General features: G+C 42.5%; 1 protein-coding gene across 2 annotated transcripts in view; it reads right to left on the bottom strand.

The window, feature by feature from the left end:
• Window positions 1-5,275: 5,275 nt before the first annotated feature.
• Window positions 5,276-24,137, bottom strand: part of LOC120299010 (copine-5) — a 129,745-nt gene continuing 110,883 nt past the window's right edge. For both annotated transcript variants that reach the window (XM_039323355.1, XM_039323356.1), the window contains 6 exons: window positions 22,196-22,377; window positions 20,921-21,048; window positions 19,734-19,836; window positions 12,034-12,091; window positions 10,745-10,818; window positions 5,276-9,854 (listed from right to left, as the gene is read on the bottom strand). In XM_039323355.1, coding sequence (XP_039179289.1) covers window positions 9,666-9,854; window positions 10,745-10,818; window positions 12,034-12,091; window positions 19,734-19,836; window positions 20,921-21,048; window positions 22,196-22,377 — 734 coding nt within the window. In that variant the 3' untranslated portion in view covers window positions 5,276-9,665. The remainder of the gene's footprint in view (window positions 9,855-10,744; window positions 10,819-12,033; window positions 12,092-19,733; window positions 19,837-20,920; window positions 21,049-22,195; window positions 22,378-24,137) is intronic.

Below are 24,137 nucleotides of genomic sequence, written 5' to 3'. Positions count from 1 at the left end.
GCCCCCTGCGCTGGCTGACAAAAAAATGGCGGATCGCGTTGTTTGGCGACTCCCGTGAAATGGTCGTTCGACCCCAAATGTGGTCGCGACCCACAGGTTGAGAACCGCTGACCTAGATATACGGAACAAAGGGCTCCATTCTCATTGAATCTCTCCGCCCAGCTAAATTACTGCCTACGAGGTAGATGCATCCCCTTCTTTCTCTTGAATAAACCAATACAGATGACCACCAGAGGGCAGCAGAGAGAGACAAACAATTGCTACTATAATTCTTTGTTGCCCCCTGCATTCACTGACTCTCACCCATTGGCAGCGTCTTCCCTCACCTCAAGTGGTCAATCAAATTTATGTCAAATATAGTTCTAAAAAGCTGTGTTGAAGTGGAGATGATGGAATAGCATATGCACATGCACCTATAATCTTCGCCAAACACTGTGCTCTCCTACTTTACAATATTTTAAAATACAGACAGCAATGTTTATTTAAGCAGGGCATCCCTGCTGTTTCCCAATGCTTATTTAGTGGCCCACAGTGGCAGACAGTATGAGAAAAACTTCACTGGGCGAATCTATTATTTATTTTTCTTAATTCCCCCTCACCCTTGCATATTTGGATGGGTTTTGCTACTTCCTGCTGTTTTTAATTCAACAAATCCCCTCTTGTTTTACTGTCTCTCGCCTCCAAACACAAAAAAATGCTTTCATAATTTCAAAAACTCTTTTGGAATTGCAACCTGCTGGATAGTTATCCTCTTGTTTGTACCCTGCCCGCATCTATTTTGCCATTTATACCAGTAAAAAGCTCATCAGTTAATTCTTTGGCATCCTTCCCTCTTGAGAGCTAGTTTTCAGTTAAATGCTAGATTTCTGCTTGTAAGTACATTTAATATTTCAAATTGGTTCAGGTCTGTGGTGCAGATTAACACCATGTGTTTTAATTAAAAGTACACTCTTAAAAATTGGGTTGGAAGCGGTGACACATTGTCTTCTCCCAGAATGTTTTATTTCAATTCCCTTGCATTGCAAGGGTGCTCACAGAATTTGGTCAGAAAAGTCAAGATGGCAGCTATGATTGTGATCAAAGCTCTGTCAGTTTTTTCTGTACATCATAACATTGTCTAATATCTTGGGGGGGGGGAATAGTGGTTTCTCATCCAAGTGCTAATCCAGTCTGACTTTGCTTAATTTTCAGAGGTCAGCCAAGGCCAGCTGGGAACTGCACAAGGCGTAGGTGTTGCTTAATAGTTTCATACTGATGCATTTTCCTATAAATGTTTAATATTTCTTAAGTATTTTCCTACAATATTTAATATGTTCAGCTTTATGTGTGGTTCAAATTCTCCTTATTCAGTTTTAGTAAGCTAGTTATTTTTAAGGGCCTTAATTATGATTTCTTTGCCTTCTCTACCTTCATTCAATATTACAGATTCTGAATCGGTGCTTTCAACTTGTGGGTAACAAACATCAGTATGTATAAATGTCTAAAACACAGTGGTTGTTAATAGTTTTTAATATGATGATAAATATTGGCTAGTTTATATAATTGAAGTTGGCAGGCTGAAAAGCTGTATGTTTATGCGGATTAGAATTCGTACTTCGAGTGAACTCATGAACCCATGGAGCTATTTTGGGGCTGTTCATCTCATATGACCAGTTGAAACCCTGTCTCAGGTTGGAAATGTGCTAAACGACTAAAAGCAACACGTAGATTTCCTTGGATTCTGATCTCCTTTCCTGAATCCTATGCAAGACATGGACTCTCTGGGAGCTTTCCAAGCTGAAAATTCCCATTCAAAGAGTCAGTCTGGAAAACTGCAGATTCCCTCATCTGAGAGCAGAACACTGATCTGCAAGGATGAGGGAAGGCATGCTTTGTATGATCCAAGATCAGAGAAATCTTAATCTGGATGTTTATTTTTACCACCATAGTGACAAGTAGCAGGTTCATTTATTTTGTTCTGAACAACTCATTGAGTATAAATCCCTAGCCAAACTATCTCAGCTTCCCAAGCAGCTGATTTGTTCCAAACTCAATGCAAAGGACTGTTTGCGTTAATGATGCTTCTTGTTTATGTACCTATTTTTGCCTTAAAAATGTGTGGATGATCTTGCTCATTTGACCCCTCTTTGTTGAGTTCTAAGGATAACTTGAGAGAGGGATTTTTAGTGTTAACCCTACTTTCGCTGAAAGCCAGTATTGGCATAGTAGTTAAGGCAACCAAGAGACTGTGAGTTCATTTATTTATTTATTTATTATTTATTTTATTTACAAATATTTATATGCCGCCCAATCCCAAAGGACTCAGATGGGAGTTCTAGTCCCATCTAGTCCCATCTTAGGCAGTAAGTCAGCTGAGTGACCTTGAGCCAGTCACTCCCTCTCAGCCCTAGGAAGCCAGCAACTTCTGAAATCTTGCCCAAAAAACAGTTGCCAGCAGCCAACACAAAGACAAAAAACAAATACTTCCCTCTGTAGCATAAGCTTATCTGGCACTAAAACTGATTTTTTTTTGAGTGCCAGCTGTTATGTCCTGAGCCTTGCAAGCAGGCTCGGGGCATTGCAGGCGGTCCCGGGCAGGTGCAAGCTGCCCGGGACCAGACAGGCTGTCGCCAGTGCTTGTGCGCATGCGCAAGTACTGGCGCGCGAAAAGTAACACATTGACCTGGGAAAGTTCTATAAAAGGAGGCTGCGAGTTTTGGGCTTTTGCCGCCATATTCCAATGTAAGCTGAACTGCAGAATAAAGGTTTCCTGAGAACTACAACTGCTTCTCATGTCTTGCCATTTTGCGACGGAGTCAACACCAGCCTCAAGTTCTTTTTTTCTTCTTCTTTAAAATCTGTAAGCCTGTTTTGATTCCAATTGGAGGATATTATTTTAGTTTCAGTACTGTACAGAGTGATTTTAATTCTTAGTCTGTATTGTATTAGTATTATGGTGGATTTGTGTTACTTCATTACTAGTTAGTGTACTGCTCTTCACTTTGTTCTACTTCTAGGTTTAGACTAAGGGTCTAAATGTTGGCAATTTTAAGACTTGTGGACCTCAGTTCTTGAGAATTCCTCAGCCAGCCTGGCTGGGGAATTCTGGGAGTTGAAGTCCATAAGTCTTAAAATTGCCAACTTCAGAGATCCCTGGTTTAGAGAACTACCATCTTCTAGATTTTTGCTACACTGTATTACACTATCATTCTAGAATGGGTGTCTGAAACTAGGAGTTTGTTTAAGCAATATGTAAAATGCCACTTTAAAAATGAAGGTGGGGGGGGGACAGGTTCCATGGATTCTCCTCATAAAACTGTACTATGGATCAAGGCTTTCCTTGGTACTCTACGTCAGGCTACACCAAGGTGATATCCCTTTGATTCTGCTTTCTCAACAAGAGCTCCTGATTCCACCCTGAAAGACATTTCTTGAGTCATCTTAACATTTTAGAGCAAGTGAGATCCAGAAAGGAGCTTTATGTGAAATGATTTATGTGTATTGCATTGACTAAGTGAAAAGAGATTGTATCATGTAAAATACCAGATTGGGAGGCCGATACTCTATAAGTATAAATGCCCAGCACTCTACAGGGAGAGAATATAGAATCTTTTTTACATACTGTAATTCTACTTGCTGCATTTCAAATCTTTGTTTTTCTTATTCTTTCATGTTCTTTATTTTAATACCAGTCTTCCACGGTGCCTAATTTTCTTCTCAATGCCAGCAATATGTCTGTCTGTGCTTTTTACACAGTGAATTAGCATGTTGCAAAGCCATAATAACAAGGAAAGGTTTTCATGAACAGAAACACAACACTTTGCAGGCAGCCAGAGCCCTTTTGAATGTTATTGCACACTCATCTGTGTGAATTTAGTAGTGTCAGTTGTCCTAGACATATCATATTGATCACAAAACTCTCAATGATTTAAAGTTTACACCGAACAACCTCCAAAGTGTTTAAGAATATTGTTATACAACATGAATTTCCAAGCCCTAAGATTTTAATTTACTAGGGGGATAAAGTAAAGGTAAAGGTTTCCCCTCTCCAATCATATCCACTTCTAGGGGTGGTACTCATCATCTTCTTCGTGGCCACCATGACTAAATGTCAAGGTACACGGAATGTTGTTAACTTTCCATTGAAGTGGTACCTATCTACTCGCGTTTGCAGGCTTCCGAATCACTGGATGGGCAAAGGCTGAGGCAAGTAATGAGAGCTCATCCCATTGCACAGTGCCCAGGTCTTAAACCTGGGCTGTCAGCTTTCCAGCTGACAAGCTCACTGCCTTTAACTGCTGAGCCTTACCTGGAGGATAAGAAACTCTAAATTCAAACTATCTCACATCAGGATCTCTCTTCACCATTGTCTAGGACTTTGTCTTTACCAATTCTTCTTTTAAGGAAAAATAGCAATACTGCCCTTTGTTAAGAATACATTACAAGTCATAACCAATATTACCCAGTAAATAGCTATAATTAAGACTTAAAATCTTATGCAAAACCTTTCTGATTTGAACAACTGCTATTTCCAAGCTTCCAGCTTCAATCACTTGTTTTGCATTCAATAGAGGCTATTTGGATAATTTTGAGGTATTTCAAGCTTGAGACTGATGTTTTCAGTTTTGGAAAACTTTCAAGTCCACACCATCTCATTTGAAATTCAAAATTGTTTCTCGTTTCAAATACTACTAAGTGCTGTATCTTATTCTCGTGCTGTTTCAGGCATATTCAAAATCTATGAGTCAACACAAATTGTGTCAAAAGGGCCTTTCTTTACATGTATCTCCTATAAAGGTAGAAAAAGTTACAAACTGAGCCTATCTGTCCTGATTTCAGACCATTTAAATTCTGCCTCCAGGTTTAATCTAATTATAATAATTGAACAGCTGTAATCAATATCTGCTCTCAGTAACCACCAGTGTACCTAGTTTAAAGCTACTGTACTGTATTGTATGTCCAGGTTGCCACTCATTGACTTATGCTATTAGGTATATTTTAATTACTGTTCGGATGAATCCACAAATATTTATTCTTTCAGAATTTGTTCAAAGATTTTGTACATATGCTTGTAACAATGAGGAAAGAAATATCAGTAATGATTATATCTCCAAAAGTTTTCTACCATAACCTGCTTCTTTTCAGTGTGTGCAATATAACACCATTGTCTCTCCTGAAATGTTTTTTCCAACTTGTCCTCTCCAATTTTGCAATCGGCATCTAATAACCTTAACAAATTATGCTTGCTTCCATGCTATTTAAATAAAAGGAATCATTTATTTCAATTTAAGGCAATCCAATAGAAACCATATTACATCAAACAATCAACATAGAATATATTGTAGCATAAAAGAGATAAAAGTCATTGCCATGCAAATAAAAAGAGCTATGAATGGAGAAAGAAATATAGATAGGTGAAAACATGCCGGGTGGCTGTAAGAGTTAGGTAAGTAGATGATATTTTGATTTGGGCAATAAGACTGCATGTTCAACAGCCTTACTTCATGTCTTCAGAAGATTGCCTAAAAAAAGATCGTCACTGTTTCCATTACAACTTAGAGCTAATCTATGGGGCTGAGATTCAGCAGTTTTGCCCATCTAAAAAGCTGACTTTTATGTCAGATATCTTTCTCTTGCAAACATTGCATCTTTACTCAATGGAGTACCAATTTGCATGATGTAGGTTTTCTTGCTTTCCACTCACACACGTGAGGACAAGATTGTTCTGACATGCTTCACCATGCTTTTACAAAGATGCAGTACAGAGAACTGCAGAGTAAACAATATCCACCAGTTGCACTTTTACTGTCAGCAATGCACAAATAGAAGATGGGTTACAACCAACATGCACAGACATTCTGCTCATTCAGTATTTGGGCCATGATACCTCCCACTGTCTCCTTTGGAAGCTTTTCATTCTGAAAAGGATAGGGAGGGCGAGAGAAATCTCCGTATAGTGCTAAGACAAAGAAATTAATTTATTTTGAGCATTGGAAGACCATATAGCTGTGCAAGTAACATTTTGGGGAATATAATTCACAGCAAAAGCAAAGTGAAAAATAGAACTCTCGTTCATTGTAAATAGTTCAGGATTTCTCCCTGAGATTATATCATTCAGCATATGGGCTGGGTAGTTTTATACAATAATTCTAGCCTCAGTCCAAGAATTTCTAGCTGAAAATAATTTCACCAACCAGTTGGGGGTCAACAGAGGATCTGGACCGAGCAGATTTCAGTCATTATCAGCTGCTGAAATCTAGCAATTTTTAGTAAGCCCTAAAAGAACCCCACTACTGAACTCTGGAATTTTTTTTAAAAAAATGTTCACTAGTTTATGGGTAAGACAACCACTAGCATAGAATGGGTATTATAAAGATAAGTGGCAAAGTAAAACCACTAAGACAGCCATAAACTGGATCCAATATAGCCAAAATGGTAAGAAAGGACACTGCATATCTCTTCTCCTAATTCTATATCACATCTCTGTTGGTGCAATAATGTAATCCATAAAGGCATCTTTGATCCACAGGTAGGGATTTCTTCTTTCATTCCAGTCTCTGGGTTAATCTGCTTTGTTCCAATTTACCTGATGGTTATATCTGTGGGAAATTACCTGAAAGACATCATGTCTAATAACAATTTAGGACACCGGGCTTCTACAGAGTTTTGCAATATCCTGTTGTTATTTCTACTTACAGTGGAACTTGCCTTATTTCATTTTAAACAGAGGAACTTCTGGACCACAACTGTCATGGATCAACTGGTTCATATGATCTCACATGTTAAGCATGCAAACTCCTTTGTCCCTCACATCAGTGGAGCAAAAAAAAAATTATAGCTCTCACTATTCTTTCTGTGACCCTCATGACCCAGTAGAGCAAGAGGGCCCAAGTCCTTGAATTTTCTTTTACATTGGGGACATTAAACCATGATGTTTATAGCACCCATGGCATTATTCCTTATGTTCCCTGAATCTTCTCCCAAAATAGGTCCTGGGTCCACCCACTTTGGAAGTATGTGCTGTGCAAAGACCAACATGGCTGATGGGCTATCAAGGATGCACACTCTTGACGTACAAATTGGAAGAGCTGAATGATGTTCCAGTATATAGAGGCTGAGAACACCTAAGATGTTAACTACCTTTAGTTAAGTGAATGTCTATGGTGATTCTCAGTCATCCAGGTCATGGTTGTCTCAAAGGTGCTTTTTCATGAGGCAACTGAACTTTGTTTTTATTTGAAGACGTTTCACTTCTCATCCAAGACACTTTTTCAACATCGTCAAAATTGAACAGCCTTTTCTCAACAGAGGGGGAGGGATACAACATCATCTATCTCCATCTACAACACAGTCCTTTCAGCAGTTCCAAGAAGGCTCCACTTGCACCTCTCAGGTGATCTTGAGGACATAGATAAACCTTCAAGTGGCCTCAGCGACTCTCTAAAAGAATGCAAATGACCAGCTATCTGCAAGGAATATAAATCCTTCCATTACCCGCTATCCAGTTAGAGCTGAAGAAGCTTCTTGGATGAGAAGCGAAATGTCTTCAAAGAAAAACAAGAAAGTCCAGTTACCTCCTGAAAAAGCACCTTTGAGACTACCTTTAGTTAAATTTTGATTAACCCTAAACAAATTAATTGTAGAACAAGAAGTGCCTTGCAACTTGTATCACTTGTATTATCTCTGAAGGAGACAGCTGGGCATAATTGCTCAGCTGCTGCTTAATACACTTTCACTCTCCTATAATTGAGCAAAATACCAGCCAGCTGCAATGCAAATCTTATTAACAGATCAGAAAGTTTCAAAGAGTGAATTCTTGAAGTAGACCTTCTTTGAACTTCTACAAAGCAGTCAGTTAAAAGGGATGGTGGTGGAATATTTGAGATGCTGCAAATAATTAAGCAAAGTAGTACATCCTTTGCCAAATGAGAATCAACATTTGGAAAGTGGAGACTTCACCATAATTTTTTTAATTGGCCTATATAATCAATGTGTTCAAGTCCTCAGAAGCTTCAATTCTTGCACTTAACCCTGAGAAGGAACATAGCATAATCTTTGATTTCATTTCTGATTTCTGTCTTTCTCCTTCCTACCTTCTGGGAATAATTTAGGTACCATCATTGGAGAGGGAACTGTTCTCTAGCTAGCTCTCCTATGGAAAGAGAACATCAACTACCAGAGTGGTTGTATAGTTAGATAATAATAGCAATGCAAAAATTGGGTCTGAAGAGCTGGAAGGAGTCTCAAGATGGGCAAACAATTATGAGTAAGAGGAAGTTTACCTGCTGCCATTGAGGGAATTATTCATGAGCAGAATCCAAATAGCCTTTCATTCTGGTCTTAGTGATAGGACTGGAATATCTGCCTGGATAAGTATAATGGGGCTCATGGGGTCTCCATCCCTGCAGCCATTTATCAGGGATCATGTGAAGATTTCTGTCTAAATGTTCTGCTGTCTGCAAGGAATATAAAACCTTCCATTCCTCACCATCCAGTCAGAGCTGAAGAAACTTCGATGAGAAGTGAAACATCTTCAAAGAAAAACAAGAAAGTCCAGTTGCCTCTTGAAAAAGTACCTTCGGGATGCTTTAAGGCAGGTGGTTGAAGACTTCCATGATCCCTTCAAACTCTATGATTTTACTTTCTCCAGAAAAGAATGGAACAGCTGAGAAATTGCTGGAACTCTGTACTGGGTTGCATTTGCAAATTATGAAATTTGGACAGTTTTATGTTTTCATGTGGCAGCTCTCATTTGCTCTGAATGAGTAGACTGTTGTTAATGTTTTATATTGCTAACCTGATAGGCAAAACCACCATAAGGTATTCAAACAAATCAGGCTCAGTTTTAATTTTCTTCTCTGATGTTCCAAATTCGTCATTAATGCCCCACACAGAAATGTCAGATATCAAAGGCAAGAGAGAAATTAGTTTCCAGGTAGATACTGGAAACCAAAGCTTTAGAAAAATTTAAAAAGGGACTTAAGGGAGGCATTAAGACCTACTAATTAACAATCCAAGCCTGCACAAATATTGCCAAAGCAGATTTACAAACAATAAAGGGAATTGGGCAAGCTAGGGATGGGGTTTAGTACAAGAACTAGTAGCAGCATCAACATGACATCAAACAGATACTCAATCACAATAGTTAGCCTGCCAAGTCAATCCAGAAGTTGAGCTGTTACAAAGGAAAGACAGAAGGCCTAATATGTGGCAGGCAGATGATACACAGGCTATAAAAATTCCCAATAATTCAAAACTTCTCAAAGCTGGAAGGAGGCGGGGAAAGGGATGCTTGGAAGATTTATGGAAATCCATCACACATACCATAAGCAAAATTACTCATGTAACTTCCTGAAGGCAAACTAGACTCCATCTTGGTTACTTTCCTGAAAGGAAATGAGGATGCTTACCAATGATTGAGTGTGTCCTTTTTAAAAAATACCCCCTCCCATTTTTGCTGTTTCCCAAATGGAAATGTCTACGAGTTAAACATATTGTTGTGTCAACATTTCAGCATAAACAGTTCTCAATATGAACTTTTTGGAAAGAGAACACTGTGGATTTTCTTATTCTGGTGTTGATACTGCCTGGATCTCGGGCCCCAGAAAACAGATAGGCAGACACCAAAGAGTGACCGGTGTTTCGATGCCTCTCTCTCTAAAATTGCTCTTTTCTTTGCCCGATCTTCAGATTTCGGTTTGAAGGGTGTGGCTTGAGGGGGAGTAAGGAGGTGGAGCTGGATTAGGCTTGATGCCACGCCCCTTCATGTAGGAGATGAACTGATCTGGAATCTCAGCCAGCACATCCTTAGCCAGCCGTGCCATACTCAAGACGTGGTTTCCTGTGCGGTCAATGTAATCACGGAATGGTACAAACTGAGAGAGAGATATCAACATACATATTTTTATAATCATTTATTTTTCAGTTTAGACAGCATCACAAAGTAATGTAAAAGGTAATCATGTATTTAAATACTCCAGCTACTTATTGTGCCCAAACCTTCCAGCTGAAACACTTCAATAGACACATAATTTGTTAGAGAATTCACTAATCTTAGATAAATTAAAATAAGTGGCCAGGCTATGCTATTAAGGCCAACATAATGGCCAAGGCCTTAATGTCCCCATAATTATTAAATCATCTTTAAAATACTAGACTCGGAAAGAACAACTTAGGGGGCTATACAAGAATGGGGAGTTACTCAGTAATGTTAGTTTGACAAAGGTATTTTTGTTGCTGGCCATGTCTATAACAATAATCCTTGAGTGAGCATTCCCATGTCATGTTTGCAAATTCAAAATCTGCTTCAGTCTCAAAAGGCTATCTAACTCTGTTTAATTCCACTTTGTGTGTATATAAAAATTAGGAGTACAAGAACTGCTTTATACCACAACAAATCTTTGTCTATCAACTCTCCACTGTTCCATGTAGGCAACTTTTATATCATGTATTAAACTTGGAAATTTCTCTATGTAAACATACACTCTCCCAATCAGCTCTTATCCTGAGAGTTGTTTTCTTTCCATAGTGATCCAAAACTAGAATGTTTCCATGTCCATTAGACTGAGTAGGCTGGGGAAAGCTATTTACTCAGAGCTTGCCAGATTTTGTTCAGACAACTTGCAAGGTGGCTATTGTTGCTCACACACAATCTGAGATTTAAATGTTCTAAAAATTTTAGAAAAATCTCACTGAGAAACCATGTGGTTTCAAGATTTTGCTAGTGAATGTGCACAATAAAGCGATATTGTTCTCTTCTAAATACCTGGACAATGTCACGTTCAGCAGTCCTTCCACGAGATGTGATCCGAACATCATCTCCATCTAATTCCACCATTGCTGTTCATTGGAGGAAGGGGAAATGAATGTTTATCAACTATTAAAAGTTCAGTGGGAATAAGACAGTGAAGAGGCAAAAGCTCCAAAAATTTGCTTGTGCCACAAACAATTGATTAATGACTGGGGGGAAAAACGTGTAAAAAATAGCATTACTCTTTTCTTTCAAAAAGTTGAACTGGAATCATATACTGAATATTCTTTTTGCATGTTGCAACTTGCTTTCTTAATAAACCAATCAATATTCAGGTCCCATTTTTCTCCGCAAAGTATAATTAAGTCATTACACTTTACTCGTTGAATTGTGTTATTCAGATTTTCAGCAAATGATAGTTCTTGCACAGATAACTATCAATATAAGGCTTAACAGTTGTTAATTGAAAGCTCAAGCAAATACATGGCAAATTTTAACAGCTGCTCTACCTTAAATGCTGTATATATATTTTGACAAATCATATTTCATTAAAAGACGCTAGGATGGCTGTTCAGATCTTTAACCACAGAAATGTATATCTGCTAATTGCTCTAATTTATTTAGAAATTTTTATTTTCAATATTCATAATCAAAGTATTGGATGGCAAGAATTTAAGATTCATGTTGCATATTACATACATTACAGAGGTAATATATTTCCAGATCCCAAAATATCTTTCCCAAAGATCTGATAATGGAATAAGCTGCTTAAAGAGTTGGCAATAATCTATATATTGGTTTATTTAAGTAAGGTTTGTTTTAATACGTTATCGTGTTTATATTCCACCTTTTCTCTGGGAACTAAAGATTATACATGGGGAACTCTCATAATCTGATTCTCACAGTAATAGACTTGTAAAATAGGTTGATCAAGAATAAAACTGGCCTAAAGACATTCAGTGAGTTCTGTGCTCACATGAAGATACGAAGTGCAGTCAAGTCTAATGTTGTGTGAAACCAATTTCTGTCTTGCTATGTTTATGGGCATTGCAATGCTGATTGCCACTATTACAGGCATCTACAGAAAGTCATGATGACATCATGTAAATGATTGAAAAGTCCCAACTTGTTCATTTGTGTAATGATATCATGATGCATATGATGTCACCTGCCCCACCTCCGTAATGAATACCCATGGCTGTTGATTAAGTGGAGAACTGAATTTATATTAGACTAGTATAGCCTTATTATTCTCATATTTCCTATCTCATATTGGAGACAAGGTATACAACATAGATTCTTACCATCAAATTCAGCCTGTCCAACACCCACAATTATTATAGACATTGGAAATCTGGCAGCCTGAGGACCAGCAGGAAACAAGTAAAAATAGAGGAGGACATGCAAAATGGAGATGGGAAGAAGAAACAAAGAAAGAGCATGAATTAAGAACAGACAACTACAAAATAATACGGAGAAAGCTGAATTAAATAAATCCAGAAGTCCACTCCCTCCCTTCATGCAGTCAACTTGCTGGCTGTACTCAATTCATCATAATGTCTTCACTGCTTGGCTCCACAGCCCTCTGTACGTTTATTTATTTATATTTATTTATTAAATTTACATGCCATTCATCTCACTATATGCAATTCATCTGGGTGGCTTACAGCATGATAAAAAGATAATACAAAGAATTAAGAAAGATTAAATAAAGACTAAAAATCAAGAGATGGAAGTTATTGAAAGAATAAAAAAAAAGATTTCTAATGATACACTGTGTTCTCTAATCTGCCTGAGCTTGTCCTTAACACGCTGTCCTGTTATCAAATTATCTAACTCCTTTTTCTTCCCCTTCAGCAATCAGTGACTGTTTTTGCTGTTAAATGCAGAAGTGGCAATAATCAGTGCTCTTTGCTATAACAGATCTCTAGCAATGTTGAACAATGGACTGCAGCAACAATTTAATCAGGAGCACACTCATCACTCATCAGCACTGGAATCAAAAACAGAGCACATGGCAGTGTCTTAATGGCTGGAAACAGAATAGTGGGGGCAGATGGTGCACAGAAGCAAACACTTGCATAACCAGAAGCTTCGTTTATTTATACGGTCCAGATGATCTTCAAATCCCCTCTGGGAAACCTGAGTTCAAGGTTCATTGGAGCCATGGGAAGAGTAGCTTCGGGCAAGTGATTTTTTTTCTTCCTTCCCATTATTTGTGGAAAAAGCCTGCAGTGACCTCTTTCATTTGTTCCACAGCACACTGAGGCCCACATCCTGGGCAGGGCCAGGATACATTTGGGGTGAGGTGGTTTGAAAGTGTTGCGTCCTTGGCGGGAAAGCAGACACGAGAAACAGCTGGAGTTCTCAGGTTCTTTTATTCAGCGTTCAGCTTACATGAAGATGGCTTCAGCTCAGCCCAAACGCCTCACAGCCTCTTATATAGGCAACTCCCGGGTAAATGGGTTACTTTTCCCGCGCCAGCACCCGCGCATGCGCACGGCGCTGGCGACAGCCTGTCTGGTCCCGGGCAGCTTTGCACCTGCCCGGGACTGCCTGCAAACGCCCGAGCCGTTTGCAAGGCTCGGGACATAACACCCCTTTCCCCCGGGCTAAAACTACTATCAACATACAACATTTATTTTACACGACAATTTGCTCCCCAGTGTTCCCACTGTTTACTGGCTTCTGTCTTGCCAACAATGTTATGTAATCTTCTAGGTACTTAGGAGATTTCTTTGCTCTCTGTGACCTTCTTAGCTCTGGGTTACTGGCATAAGTCCCCTGACTGGAGGGAGGCATGAGCCTGTTCTCTCTACTGTGCCCTGGTGTCTTCCAAGGACTGTGCCCCGATGCCTGGCCTGCTTGCTTGCCCACCGGGCTCGTCAGGCCAGGGCTTCTGTTGCTTTGTGACCTGGTTGTCCTACCTAGCTGTAGACCCTCAGGCCCCTTGAAGTGATAGCCACTGCTGGGCGTCTCTGTAGAACCCCCTAGGTCAGTCCAAGACCTGTCAGGAGGCTGTCTATTCCCTGAACCCCATTCTGTGTTTGGGCTCGTGTGGGTTTCTGTACTCTCCCAAAACTCAGGTGTCCCCTGATTTGTGCTAGGGGTGTTGTAGTCGGGACTTGGTTCCTCGACTAGCTCTGTGTATGTTTGACCCCCTGTAGGATTTGGGGTAAGGTCAGGCCAACCTTGGGCATTGTGTGCCAGCTCTCTTGCGGGGAATGATTTGTTGGGATGCCCCCGGGTATCCTCCGTTGCTGGAGTAGGCGTGAGTGCCTGTTGTGTGGGTAAGCTCCAAGACTTCCTTTTCGGAGCAATTGCAGAACCTGGGACGAGCCGTTTGTGGCTCCCTCAGTGGCGATGGGCAGTAGCTCTTGCCCTTCCCTTTGCTCCAAAGGGTCCCCCTCCCCCCCTGGAAAAGACCCAGGAGTTTCAGCAGAAAAGTCCCGCCTAGAGCGGAGTTGGTCGATGTGCCGACGCAGGACACGACCGTTGTCCAGGGCAACCTCGTAGGAGAGAGGACCTGTGATCCTGGACACAGAAGCGGGGACCCATGTATGACCAGGCCCGTAATTGCGAGCCCAAACCGGGGCACCCACAAGTAGTTGTCTAGGTGCCCTAGGATGTGAGGTAGATGAAGGCAGTCTGTCCGGATGCAACCGGTCAAGTCTAGTAGTAAGTTGGCGCCCCCAACGAAGTTCAGCTGGACTTCTCCCTGTAGAAGTGGACGGTGTGGTGCGATAAGAAAGGAGAAAGTCAGCCAACCTGTGATGCCAGTCCCCGTAGGTGAGTCTCTTCAAGGCGTCCTTTGCGATGCGCACCATGCGTTCAGCCATACCGTTGGTGGATGGGTGAAAAGGCGCAGATGTGGCATGACGAATCAGGTTTGCCTGTAAGAAAGCTTGGAATTCGGAGGAGGTGAATTGAGGGCCGTTGTCAGACACAATGACATCTGGCAGCCCGTGTGCAGCAAAAATCCCCCTCAGTACCTGAATAGTCTTTGCAGTGGTGGTGGACGAGACAGGCACAACCTCAAGCCATTTTGAATGGCTGTCAACAAGGACCAAGAAGAACTGGCCCTGAAAGGGCCCAGCGTAGTCAATGTGCACCCTAGACCATGGGGACTGTGTTTCCTCCCATTTATGCACAGGAGCTTGGGGCATCTCTGGGCGAGATCGTTGGCACATGTGGCATGCGTGTACCTTAGCCTCAATATCTTTATCTAAAGCAGGCCACCACAAGTGGCTGCGTGCAAGAGCCTTCATACGAACAATGCCAGGATGACCCTCGTGGAGGGATTCTAAGACCCTAGTCCTCATTGAGGTGGGAATGACAACTCTGTTTCCCCAAAGCAAACAACCCTGAGAAAGGGACAATTCGTTCCTTTTGGACCAGAAACTCTGAAACTCAGGACTAGGGCAGTGCTCAGGCCACCCGGACAGGACCCAGGAGCGGACACGTGAAAGTGTGTGATCTGTACCTGTTTCAGCGGTAACATCCCTGGCACTAAGAGGAAGCTCGGGCAAGGCTTGGATTGATAGAATGTTGACAGCTGGCGCGGGGTCAGCTTCTACTACTGGCAGAGGCAACCTACTGAGGCCATCAGCATGGCCCATTTCTTTCCCAGGCTTGTGGAGTAATGAAAAATCATATGCAGACAAAAAAATAGACCACCTAAGCATTCTAGGGGAAATGATGTGGGGAGTCTGCTTACGTGTGGTAAACAGTCCCAGCAGAGGCTTATGGTCAGTGAAGACCGTGAAATGCCTGCCATATAGAAAATCGTGGAATTTTTTAATTCCAGCAACAACAGCCAGAGCCTCCCTGTCTATCTGAGCGTAGTTGCGCTCGGCAGAAGACAATGTTCTGGAGTAGTATGCAATAGGAACCTGAGTTCCATCAGACCTGAGGTGACTCAGGACAGCTCCAACCCCGTAGGGGGATGCATCACAAGCGATGCACACAGGAAGAGACTCGTTGAAATGTGCAAGAACACTGTTAGAAGTGAGCAAGGCCTTGACTTCTTTAAAGCAAGCCTCATGTGCTTGTGACCACAGCCACACAGCTTGTTTGTCTAGTAGCCTGTGAAGAGGCTCAGCTACACTAGCTTTATGTGGAAGAAAAGAATTGTAGAAATTCAGGAGGCCTAAGAAGGCCTGAAGTTCGGCCTTAGACTTTGGCCTGGGTGCTTCTAAAATAGCAGTTAGTTTGGATTCAGCAGGATGAATCCCAGCAGCATCAATTTTGAATCCCAGAAATTCAGTAGAAGGCACCCCAATCTTGCATTTGTCTTTTCTGAGCTTAAGGCCTGATTTCCTGAATCTTAACAGGACAGCCCTAAGCCTTTCAGCTAGAATGTGTGTGGAGTCTCCTGCAATCAAGACATCGTCAAAGTAGGGGCAGACCCCTGGTATACCTCGTAGTGTGTTTTCCATTACGCTTTGGAAAATCCCAGGAGCGACATTCACTCCAAACTGCAGCCTTTTTACCTTAAAGGCTCCCCTGTGGGTCACAATAGTCTGAGCTATGGCAGCATCATTATCAACAGGCAGCTGTTGATATGCTTGAGCTAGGTCAAGCTTTGCAAAAACACGCCCCCCCTTGAGAGAGGCCAGGATGTGACTGACCACAGGAACAGGATAGGCATGTTGCTGCAATGCCTTATTGAGTGTGCATTTGTAATCAGCACAAATGCGAATGTCCCCATTTGCCTTTAGAGGCGTGACAATGGGGGTCTCCCATGGGCTGGAATCAACAGGTTCTAGGATTCCTTGTTGGATTAGTTTGTCTAATTCAGTGTCAATCTTACTTTTTAAAGCAAAAGGGACCCTTCTTGCTTTAATCCTAATGGGAGTGACAGTGGGGTCTAGCTTTAAGGACACAGGTGGTCCTTTGAATGTGCCCAGCTGGGGGCTGAAAACATCTGCAAATTCCTTGCAGACTTCCTGTAGGTCGAGTGTTTGTAAGCTGTTGAGTCCTGTGACGTGTATCCCCAGGGCCTCAAACCAATCGAGTCCTATGAGACTCGTTCTTTCACCCCCTACTACTAACAAGTCTAGTGGACCTTCAAAACTCTTGTATTGCACGTTAAGGGTGGCCTCCCCCTTAACACACACTCTTGAGTTCTGAAAATCAGTTAATACAATATCAGAAGGCCTTAACTTGGCCTTAGTCCCACTACTGGAACAAATCTTCCTAAATGTATGCAATGAAATGATGGAAAGGGCGGACCCTGTGTCTAGTTCCATAGATAATGGAACCCCTTGTAGCTTCACGTTGAGTGACAGCTTTTTCTTCATGGGCTTGTGTGTGCCTGTCCTACAAATGTTTCTACGCGAAGCGCAAAAACCTACCCTATTCTGGCTGGGGACTCTGGTACCCTTCAGGCGTTCTTCTTGAGGTTGTGCCTTTCGTCGGCCCAGACACACAGCTGCAATGTGCCCTTGTTTGCCGCATGCCCGGCAGGTAGCGGAGCGGAACTTGCAGTCGGTTCTCCTGTGGCGACCTCCACAGCCGATGCACTTGAGCGGAGCTGAAGAGCTTTCCTTCTGATTTTCTCCCTTCGCGGGGTGTAGACGGTCGACTTCTTCGTCCGGATCCTCCTCGGAGTTTCGTCGGACGTCTTCTTGGTGCACGGACGCACCCTCTGCACTGCTTCTGATCGGCCGCATGTTCTTGACGGCGCCGCCTGCTGCTTCTTCCGCGGTGGCTTCCCTTAAAGCGTCTTGGAAGGATAATTCTTCCTTAGCGAAAAGTCTCTGTTGTAGCTCTCGATGCCTCAACCCGCACACGAATCGGTCCCTCAGTCGTTCCTCGAGGTCCTTGAACTCGCAGGGCTTGGCGGCCTTCCGTAACGCGGCGATGTACTCCTTGGCTGACTCCCCGGACCGTTGATCCCTCTGCTCGAAGGTGTGGCGCCATGAGATAACGGACACCTTGGGGTGGAAGTGGTCCTTCAGCAGCTTCTTCAGGTCTGCGTAGCTTACAGACTCTACTGGAACAGGTGCTGCAAGGTTTTCTGCGATTTCGAAGGCGTCTTGGCCGCAAGCGCAAAGCAGGGTGGCAGCCTTCAAGCTATCTTCCCTCACTTGGTTTGCCTTGAAGTAGTTCTCCATTCTGGATACGTAGGACTCCCACCGCTCTGGATGTGAGACGTCGAATTCCGCAAGCCTTCCGATTTTCGCCATCTTCGGATCTTCAGGAGACGGGTCTATCAGCCAGCCTACCCCCGAATGCGCACTGGATTGGCGGGCAGCTGCTGAGTCAACACCGTTCCTCTTCCGCCGCTCAGGACTCCTTGGGTAAGCTTACACTTTTTCCTTTCCAGGTAGTGCAAGGCATCCCACCTTCGTCGCCAGTGTTGCGTCCTTGGCGGGAAAACAGACACGAGAAACAGCTGGAGTTCTCAGGTTCTTTTATTCAGCGTTCAGCTTACATGAAGATGGCTTCAGCCTCGCCCAAACGCCTCGCAGCCTCTTATATAGGCAACTCCCGGGTAAATGGGTTACTTTTCCCGCGCCAGCACCCGTGCATGCGCACGGCGCTGGCGACAGCCTGTCTGGTCCCGGGCAGCTTTGCACCTGCCCGGGACTGCCTGCAAACGCCCGAGCCGTTTGCAAGGCTCGGGACATAACAGAAAGAGTGAAAAGAATGCTTTAAACCAGGGGTAGGCAACCTTGGCTCTTTTATGACTCGTGGACTTCAACTCCCAGAATTCCTGAGCCAGCATGGCTCAGCTTGGAAACCTTTCCCTTTCCCCTCAGCGTGGCTTGCTCAGGAATTCTGGGAGTTGAAGTCCACGAGTCATAAAAGAGCCAAGGTTGCCTACCCCTGCTTTAAACGTTTGCTTACACTCCCTACTTGGCTGAACCTCCTAAAACTGATCCAAACCCCAACCAAAATAATAAAAAAAGAGGGGCTGTGTGTTTAGACCTTCTCCATGATGCAGTCCTCAAAAGGAATGCTGGCAGGCCTTTTTCTTTTTCTCTTGCTGTATGATTTAAGGCTGACTGCTGTTTATCTGCTTTGGCACCCCATGGATTAGATGAGGCTAAATACTTGGTAAAATAAAGTGTGGGGAATCTGTGGGCTTCCAGCCTTCGTTGAACAGCAGCCTCAGCTAGCATGGCCACAAAGGTGGAGGTTGTAGCTGAGCATCATCTGGAGGGCTACAGATTTTCCCCTCCTGGTGAAAGGATTACCAATACAATCATGTAATGCACCGAGCACTTCATGGCACAATGCACTCAATATTTAAGAGCTAATGCATTGAGTATGGACTTAGTTCGATGTCCATCCATTTTGGCTTGTAAACCCTGGTTTCTTTCTTGCATTATGTATGAGTGAGGCATATGAATTATAAGCAGTGGCCTCAGGAGAATCTTGTTGCTTTTGTTAGAATAAAGAAAGAGACAAGCTCGATCTCTTTGGGGCCTGTGTAACATCACAACACATGTAAGAAAGGGGAAAGGCTATGATACCACAATGCTGCTTTTGTCAGAGTGGCCTACTTTGCCCCTTCTTGTGAATACCACTGATTCTGAATCTGATTGGAAATGCTGTATTAATAATAGGAACCAAAAACCAGTTGCCTGGGAAAAAGAATATAGACACAAAATGACAAAATTGGAAAGGGCCGTTTAGTACCCTGAGTCCAAGCCTTGCTCAATACAGGAATTCAAATGAAAGCATTCCCAACAAATGCCTTTCCTGCCTCTGTGCTTCCTCAGGGTTTCCCATATTTAGTAAAAGAGGCAGCGCCTATGATTCCTGTTAGGGAACATTCAGTAGATTTACAATAGGAAAAACAGGAATATGCTACGGCTGCAAGATTATACCTCTTACTGTGGCCTGCAGTAAATTCCAGGCACTCAGCTTACTAATATGCTATGCTGCAGAACTGAAGCCCTTTTTTCCCACCCTACCCAGCACATATAAGAATATGTCTGTCATTTGACAAAGCTGAAATCAGACTGCTACACTCCCCACGTGAGTTACTCACATTGACAATTGCTTCTTTTGTCTGAGCCATGTCTGATATCACACCATCCGTGATGATGAGCAAAATGAAATACTGGGAGCCATCCTGCACAGCTGAAGCATATCTGAGTTGGGAGGAAATAATATTGAATACGATAAGATATAGTTTCCTAGTGGACCTCTGAACACAAATGGTGAAGTTAACTGCATCAAATTGTAATCCTACAAGCATTAGTGGAAACAATTCATTTCTCAAAAAAAGGTGTTCATTGCACTTTTACTTGTAACTGTACAAGTCAGGAGGATCTGTAGGATTCTGGGTATTATGAGAGGGATTTGCTTATGTGAAGTGTATGGGTAATGCGTTGAAGTTGAGGGATGGGCTTGTGGCATATTAGGATGGATATAAGGAAGGGAATGTTCTTTGCTTCTAGGATAATGCAGTGCGAAATAGACTAGGACTTCGATAGGCAGGGGAAAAGTGGGGTGCAGATGTGATAGTATGTGAAATGCTCGCATTGATGAAGAGCATTTGGATATAGTTAGATTGCAAGTGTCTTTGTGTGGAATTAAGTAGTAAAAACAAGCTTGGGTTGCTGATGTACACAGTCCATCTAAGCACCAACCCTCTATTAATTCCTGGGTGTTGTCTTAGGATTGGTGTTGGGAGTTCCCCAGATTTCATGGGTGATTTCAGCCCTACATACCCTGGGGGGACAGTCCATATAACTTATGTATCCCAAGACAATCATGGGCTTGTTAGATGAAAATGGGGAAACAACTGGTATGAGTGGGCATGTTTGACTTGGTCTTTCTTTAGGAGCAGATGAGATGTCAAACTGAAAAGGAAGGACAATGATACCTACCCTGGTCATAGTTAATTCTCTTGCCTATCAGACTGCCTATCTTGATGTTGTGAGCCTTCATATGTCCCAATTGTTTTGGGGAATGCAGATTAGCTTCCCATAAGTGTACATGTGCATCTATGACCACCTCCAATTCAGAGTTGTTTTCCTTTTTTTGTGAATATGAATATGGGATATGTTCCCTTCTGTATTGCAATCCTAATAAATACAACATGCAAATCCATTGAAACTGTCAGTTTATGGGATTTCTGGCTTGTAAAAACAAAAATTTGTGTGCCTGCTTTATGGCAAGAAGCTTTCAAAGTCATGCTTTATAAAGTACTTTATACTTGTATGAACCTACCCAGCGACGTGGTTAACCACTGGTGCAAAGTTAGTTGGGCCATAGAGCTGCACAGTCTTGAGACTCTGGTGATAGGCTTCAAGGATTCCTTCTATTCCACTACAGTGAGGATTGTCACCGTTGCCATTCTGCAACAGAAAAATGGAGACACAACTAAAGGCAATCTCCAGCAGTGACTGCATCTTAACAATCTTCCTTCGGCTGCTTGAATCCTTCCATCTGTCTCTAAACACCCTTTCATCTAATAATGTGCCACAACAAAGTGAAAAATAATAGGCAGGAGGATGGTTACCTATGAATAACAGTTTTTTTTTAAAAGACCCAGTTATAAAACTTACGTTAAAACAGTCGAGCAGCTTGGCTTCCTTCTTAAAGAAAGAGCATATGACTGCTCCAGATCAGGATTTTACTGAGACAGATTAGGAGCTTTATCTTTGTGGTTCTCTAGGGCAGTTTTGATTTATGACTGGCTGTATTTCTTGCCACATGTATCTTATCTCTCTCCCTGCACATTAGATCACACAACATGCATGCATTTTTACATGTGGAATATGAAAAGACAAAACTACTGCTAGCTATCTCTAAGTAATGCATGCATCCTTAGATTTATTATGAAGGACACCCTCCTTGTTGGAAGTACAGATTAAGCAGATGCAACTGAAGCTGCCTCTCAGAGGTTTAAAGGGATAGCAATGGTAGTGAAGACATTTTTTCTTGGGTTGAGGGTTCCTGCTGATTTTACAGATAGGTCAACATTTAAAAGGGCCCCAGATAACATTGCTTCTTTTGTTATTATAATCCTCAAGGCTTATAACTCGGGAGTAGGCAATCTTTGACTTCCAGATGCTGCTATAGTACTTAGCTGAGCTTGCTAAAAAATGTAGTGAGGAAGATCTGGGGGTCCATAGGGCTTTTTGTAAATAAATTCCATGCTCCTTGAAAAGTCAGGCCATGGCCAAGGAAAGCAGGACTACACAGTACCAGCCAGCCTATTCATTTTATCCAGGAGCAAGGAGAAATAAACAGGGTAGAAAAGGGGGCTTATTCCCTAGTCAGTGTGATTAGAATTGCAGCTTAAAAGATCCATTGAGTCTACTGTCAATGAAACAAATTCTCTGCCAACAGGATTATATGGCATTTTGCTCTCTCCAGAAAAGGCATCTCAGAATGTGACACATTGGACTCCTCAGTCTGGCACTTGATCTGATCTGAAACAAAGCGTCCCCCGGGAGCTGTTTTTGAATGCTGGTGTGATTCAAAGGGAAGTGTCAGTACCAAAGGGAACTCATGAGACACATGCCCGTCGGGGGGAATCTTGGCTCCAAACCCAAGCGCTGGGAACATTTTATCACTGTCATAGTCCTGGATGATCTCCCCAACAGCCTTCAGTGCCATGGCGTATGCATTGAGCTGGTATGGATTCATGTAATGAAGGGAGGTAGACTGAGAAGGATTGCCTGCAGAAAATAGAGAGAGAAAGAGGAAGAATCCAAAGGAGGGAGAAGGAGAAGGAACAGAAGTGAATTCACTGCCTGGGAGCCAGTTGCATTGATGAAGTTTGCTTAAAGTAAAAAAAACAAAACAAAACCCTTATCTGGAATACTGTAATTGGGAACCTCTCCGTGAGGAGCTTCACCCGATGCTACATTATCTTTCAGAACTGGCAGTCGTGACATTTTCATCCTCTCAAGCACTTCAGTGGTTGGTATTTGAAGTACTGAAAGGATGTTATATTTTAAATACAGAAATTGGAATTTGCATTGCTATTTGAATTAGTATTGAATTTGTTATTCATTTGTATTGCTCTACTATACCTGCTCAACATTATGCAGGGCCATATACAAATGCTCTAAACCAGTGATGGCGAACCTTTTAGAGACTGAGTGCCCAAAAACTGGCCCCCCAACTCCCGTCCCCGCTCCGCCCTGCCCACTGGGCCACCCATCACCTCCATGGCCTGCCACAGATCACCCAGGCAGCCCAGCAGCGCCATGGTGGCCATGCCCTCCGCCCGTGCCCCACAGCATCATCTGCGTGCGATGGGGCGCAAGGGTGGAGTCTTGTCCTGCTGCCCGGCTACCATGTCCTTGGCTGTGCTGCTTTGCATGGGCCGCGCCCAGGAGTGACTCTCCTCCAGGGGGGTTGCTGGCAGGGAGGGGGCCGTGGGAGGAGGCGGGGCTGGGACAACAGTGCGTGTGCCCACAGAGAGGGCTCCGAGTGCCAACTCTGGCACGCGTGCCATAGGTTCGCCACCACTGCTCTAAACAATTAAAACACATCAAGCCAATTATACATACCTTATATACTTGAATTGTCATACAATCTCTACAGTAATCTGCAGTTATGTTCAGAGTTGCCTTTAGACAATGCCAAGTAAAATCTATACAGTGCAGTTATTCTATTGTTTTTATATTGCTAACTTTCTATGGCAAGGAAAAAAAAGATAATAGAAGCACAGGAAGATATATAAGGCCTACAAGTTAGAAGAGGTAGTAATTGTCATTACTGTACAGGTAGTTCTAGACTTACAATAGTTCATTTAGTGACTGTTCAAAGTTACAATCTCACTGAAAAAGGTGACTTATGACCATTTTTCTCACTTATGACCGTTGCAGCATCCCCATGGACACTTGATCACAATTTGGATGCTTGGCACCTGGTTCATATTTATGATGGTTGCACTGTCTCCGGGTCATGTGATCATCATGGGATCACCTTCTGCAACCTTCTGACAAGCAAAGTCACTGTGTTACTAACTTAACAGCAGCAATGATTCACTTAACAATGGTGGCAAGAAAGATCATAAAATGGGGCAAAACTCACTTAACAAATGTCTCACTTAGCAACATACATTTTGGGCTCCATTGTGGTCGTAAATTGGGGACTACCTGTATCTGGACATCTAATGAAATTTCATGAAAGAGACAGCAGGTGGCATAATAAGTCTTATCTTGCTATATTGAAATACTCTTGAATCTGCTTAAGAATTCAGAGATCTTATCTACAAGTATAAGCAGACGTGCATTGTGTGCATGTACAAAAGAGAGCATTAGCTTGTTTATGCAGCTAAAATAAGGGAAGTTCTTGGCAATGATTTTCTAAGGCACATATTCGCACCTTTTACATTCGTATATGCATCACCAGTCTTGCTCACCTCTTCTAATTTTGTCCCTGAAACCAGTTCACAAAGATCAATACAACAGGAGACCACATTCCT

This window comes from Crotalus tigris, unplaced genomic scaffold (assembly GCF_016545835.1).
Source record: "Crotalus tigris isolate CLP2741 ecotype Arizona unplaced genomic scaffold, ASM1654583v1 scf7180000024167.7108832, whole genome shotgun sequence".
Lineage (NCBI taxonomy): Eukaryota > Metazoa > Chordata > Lepidosauria > Squamata > Viperidae > Crotalus > Crotalus tigris.
Note: the sequence above shows the minus strand (reverse complement) of the source record. Positions and strands in the feature narration are given on the sequence as shown.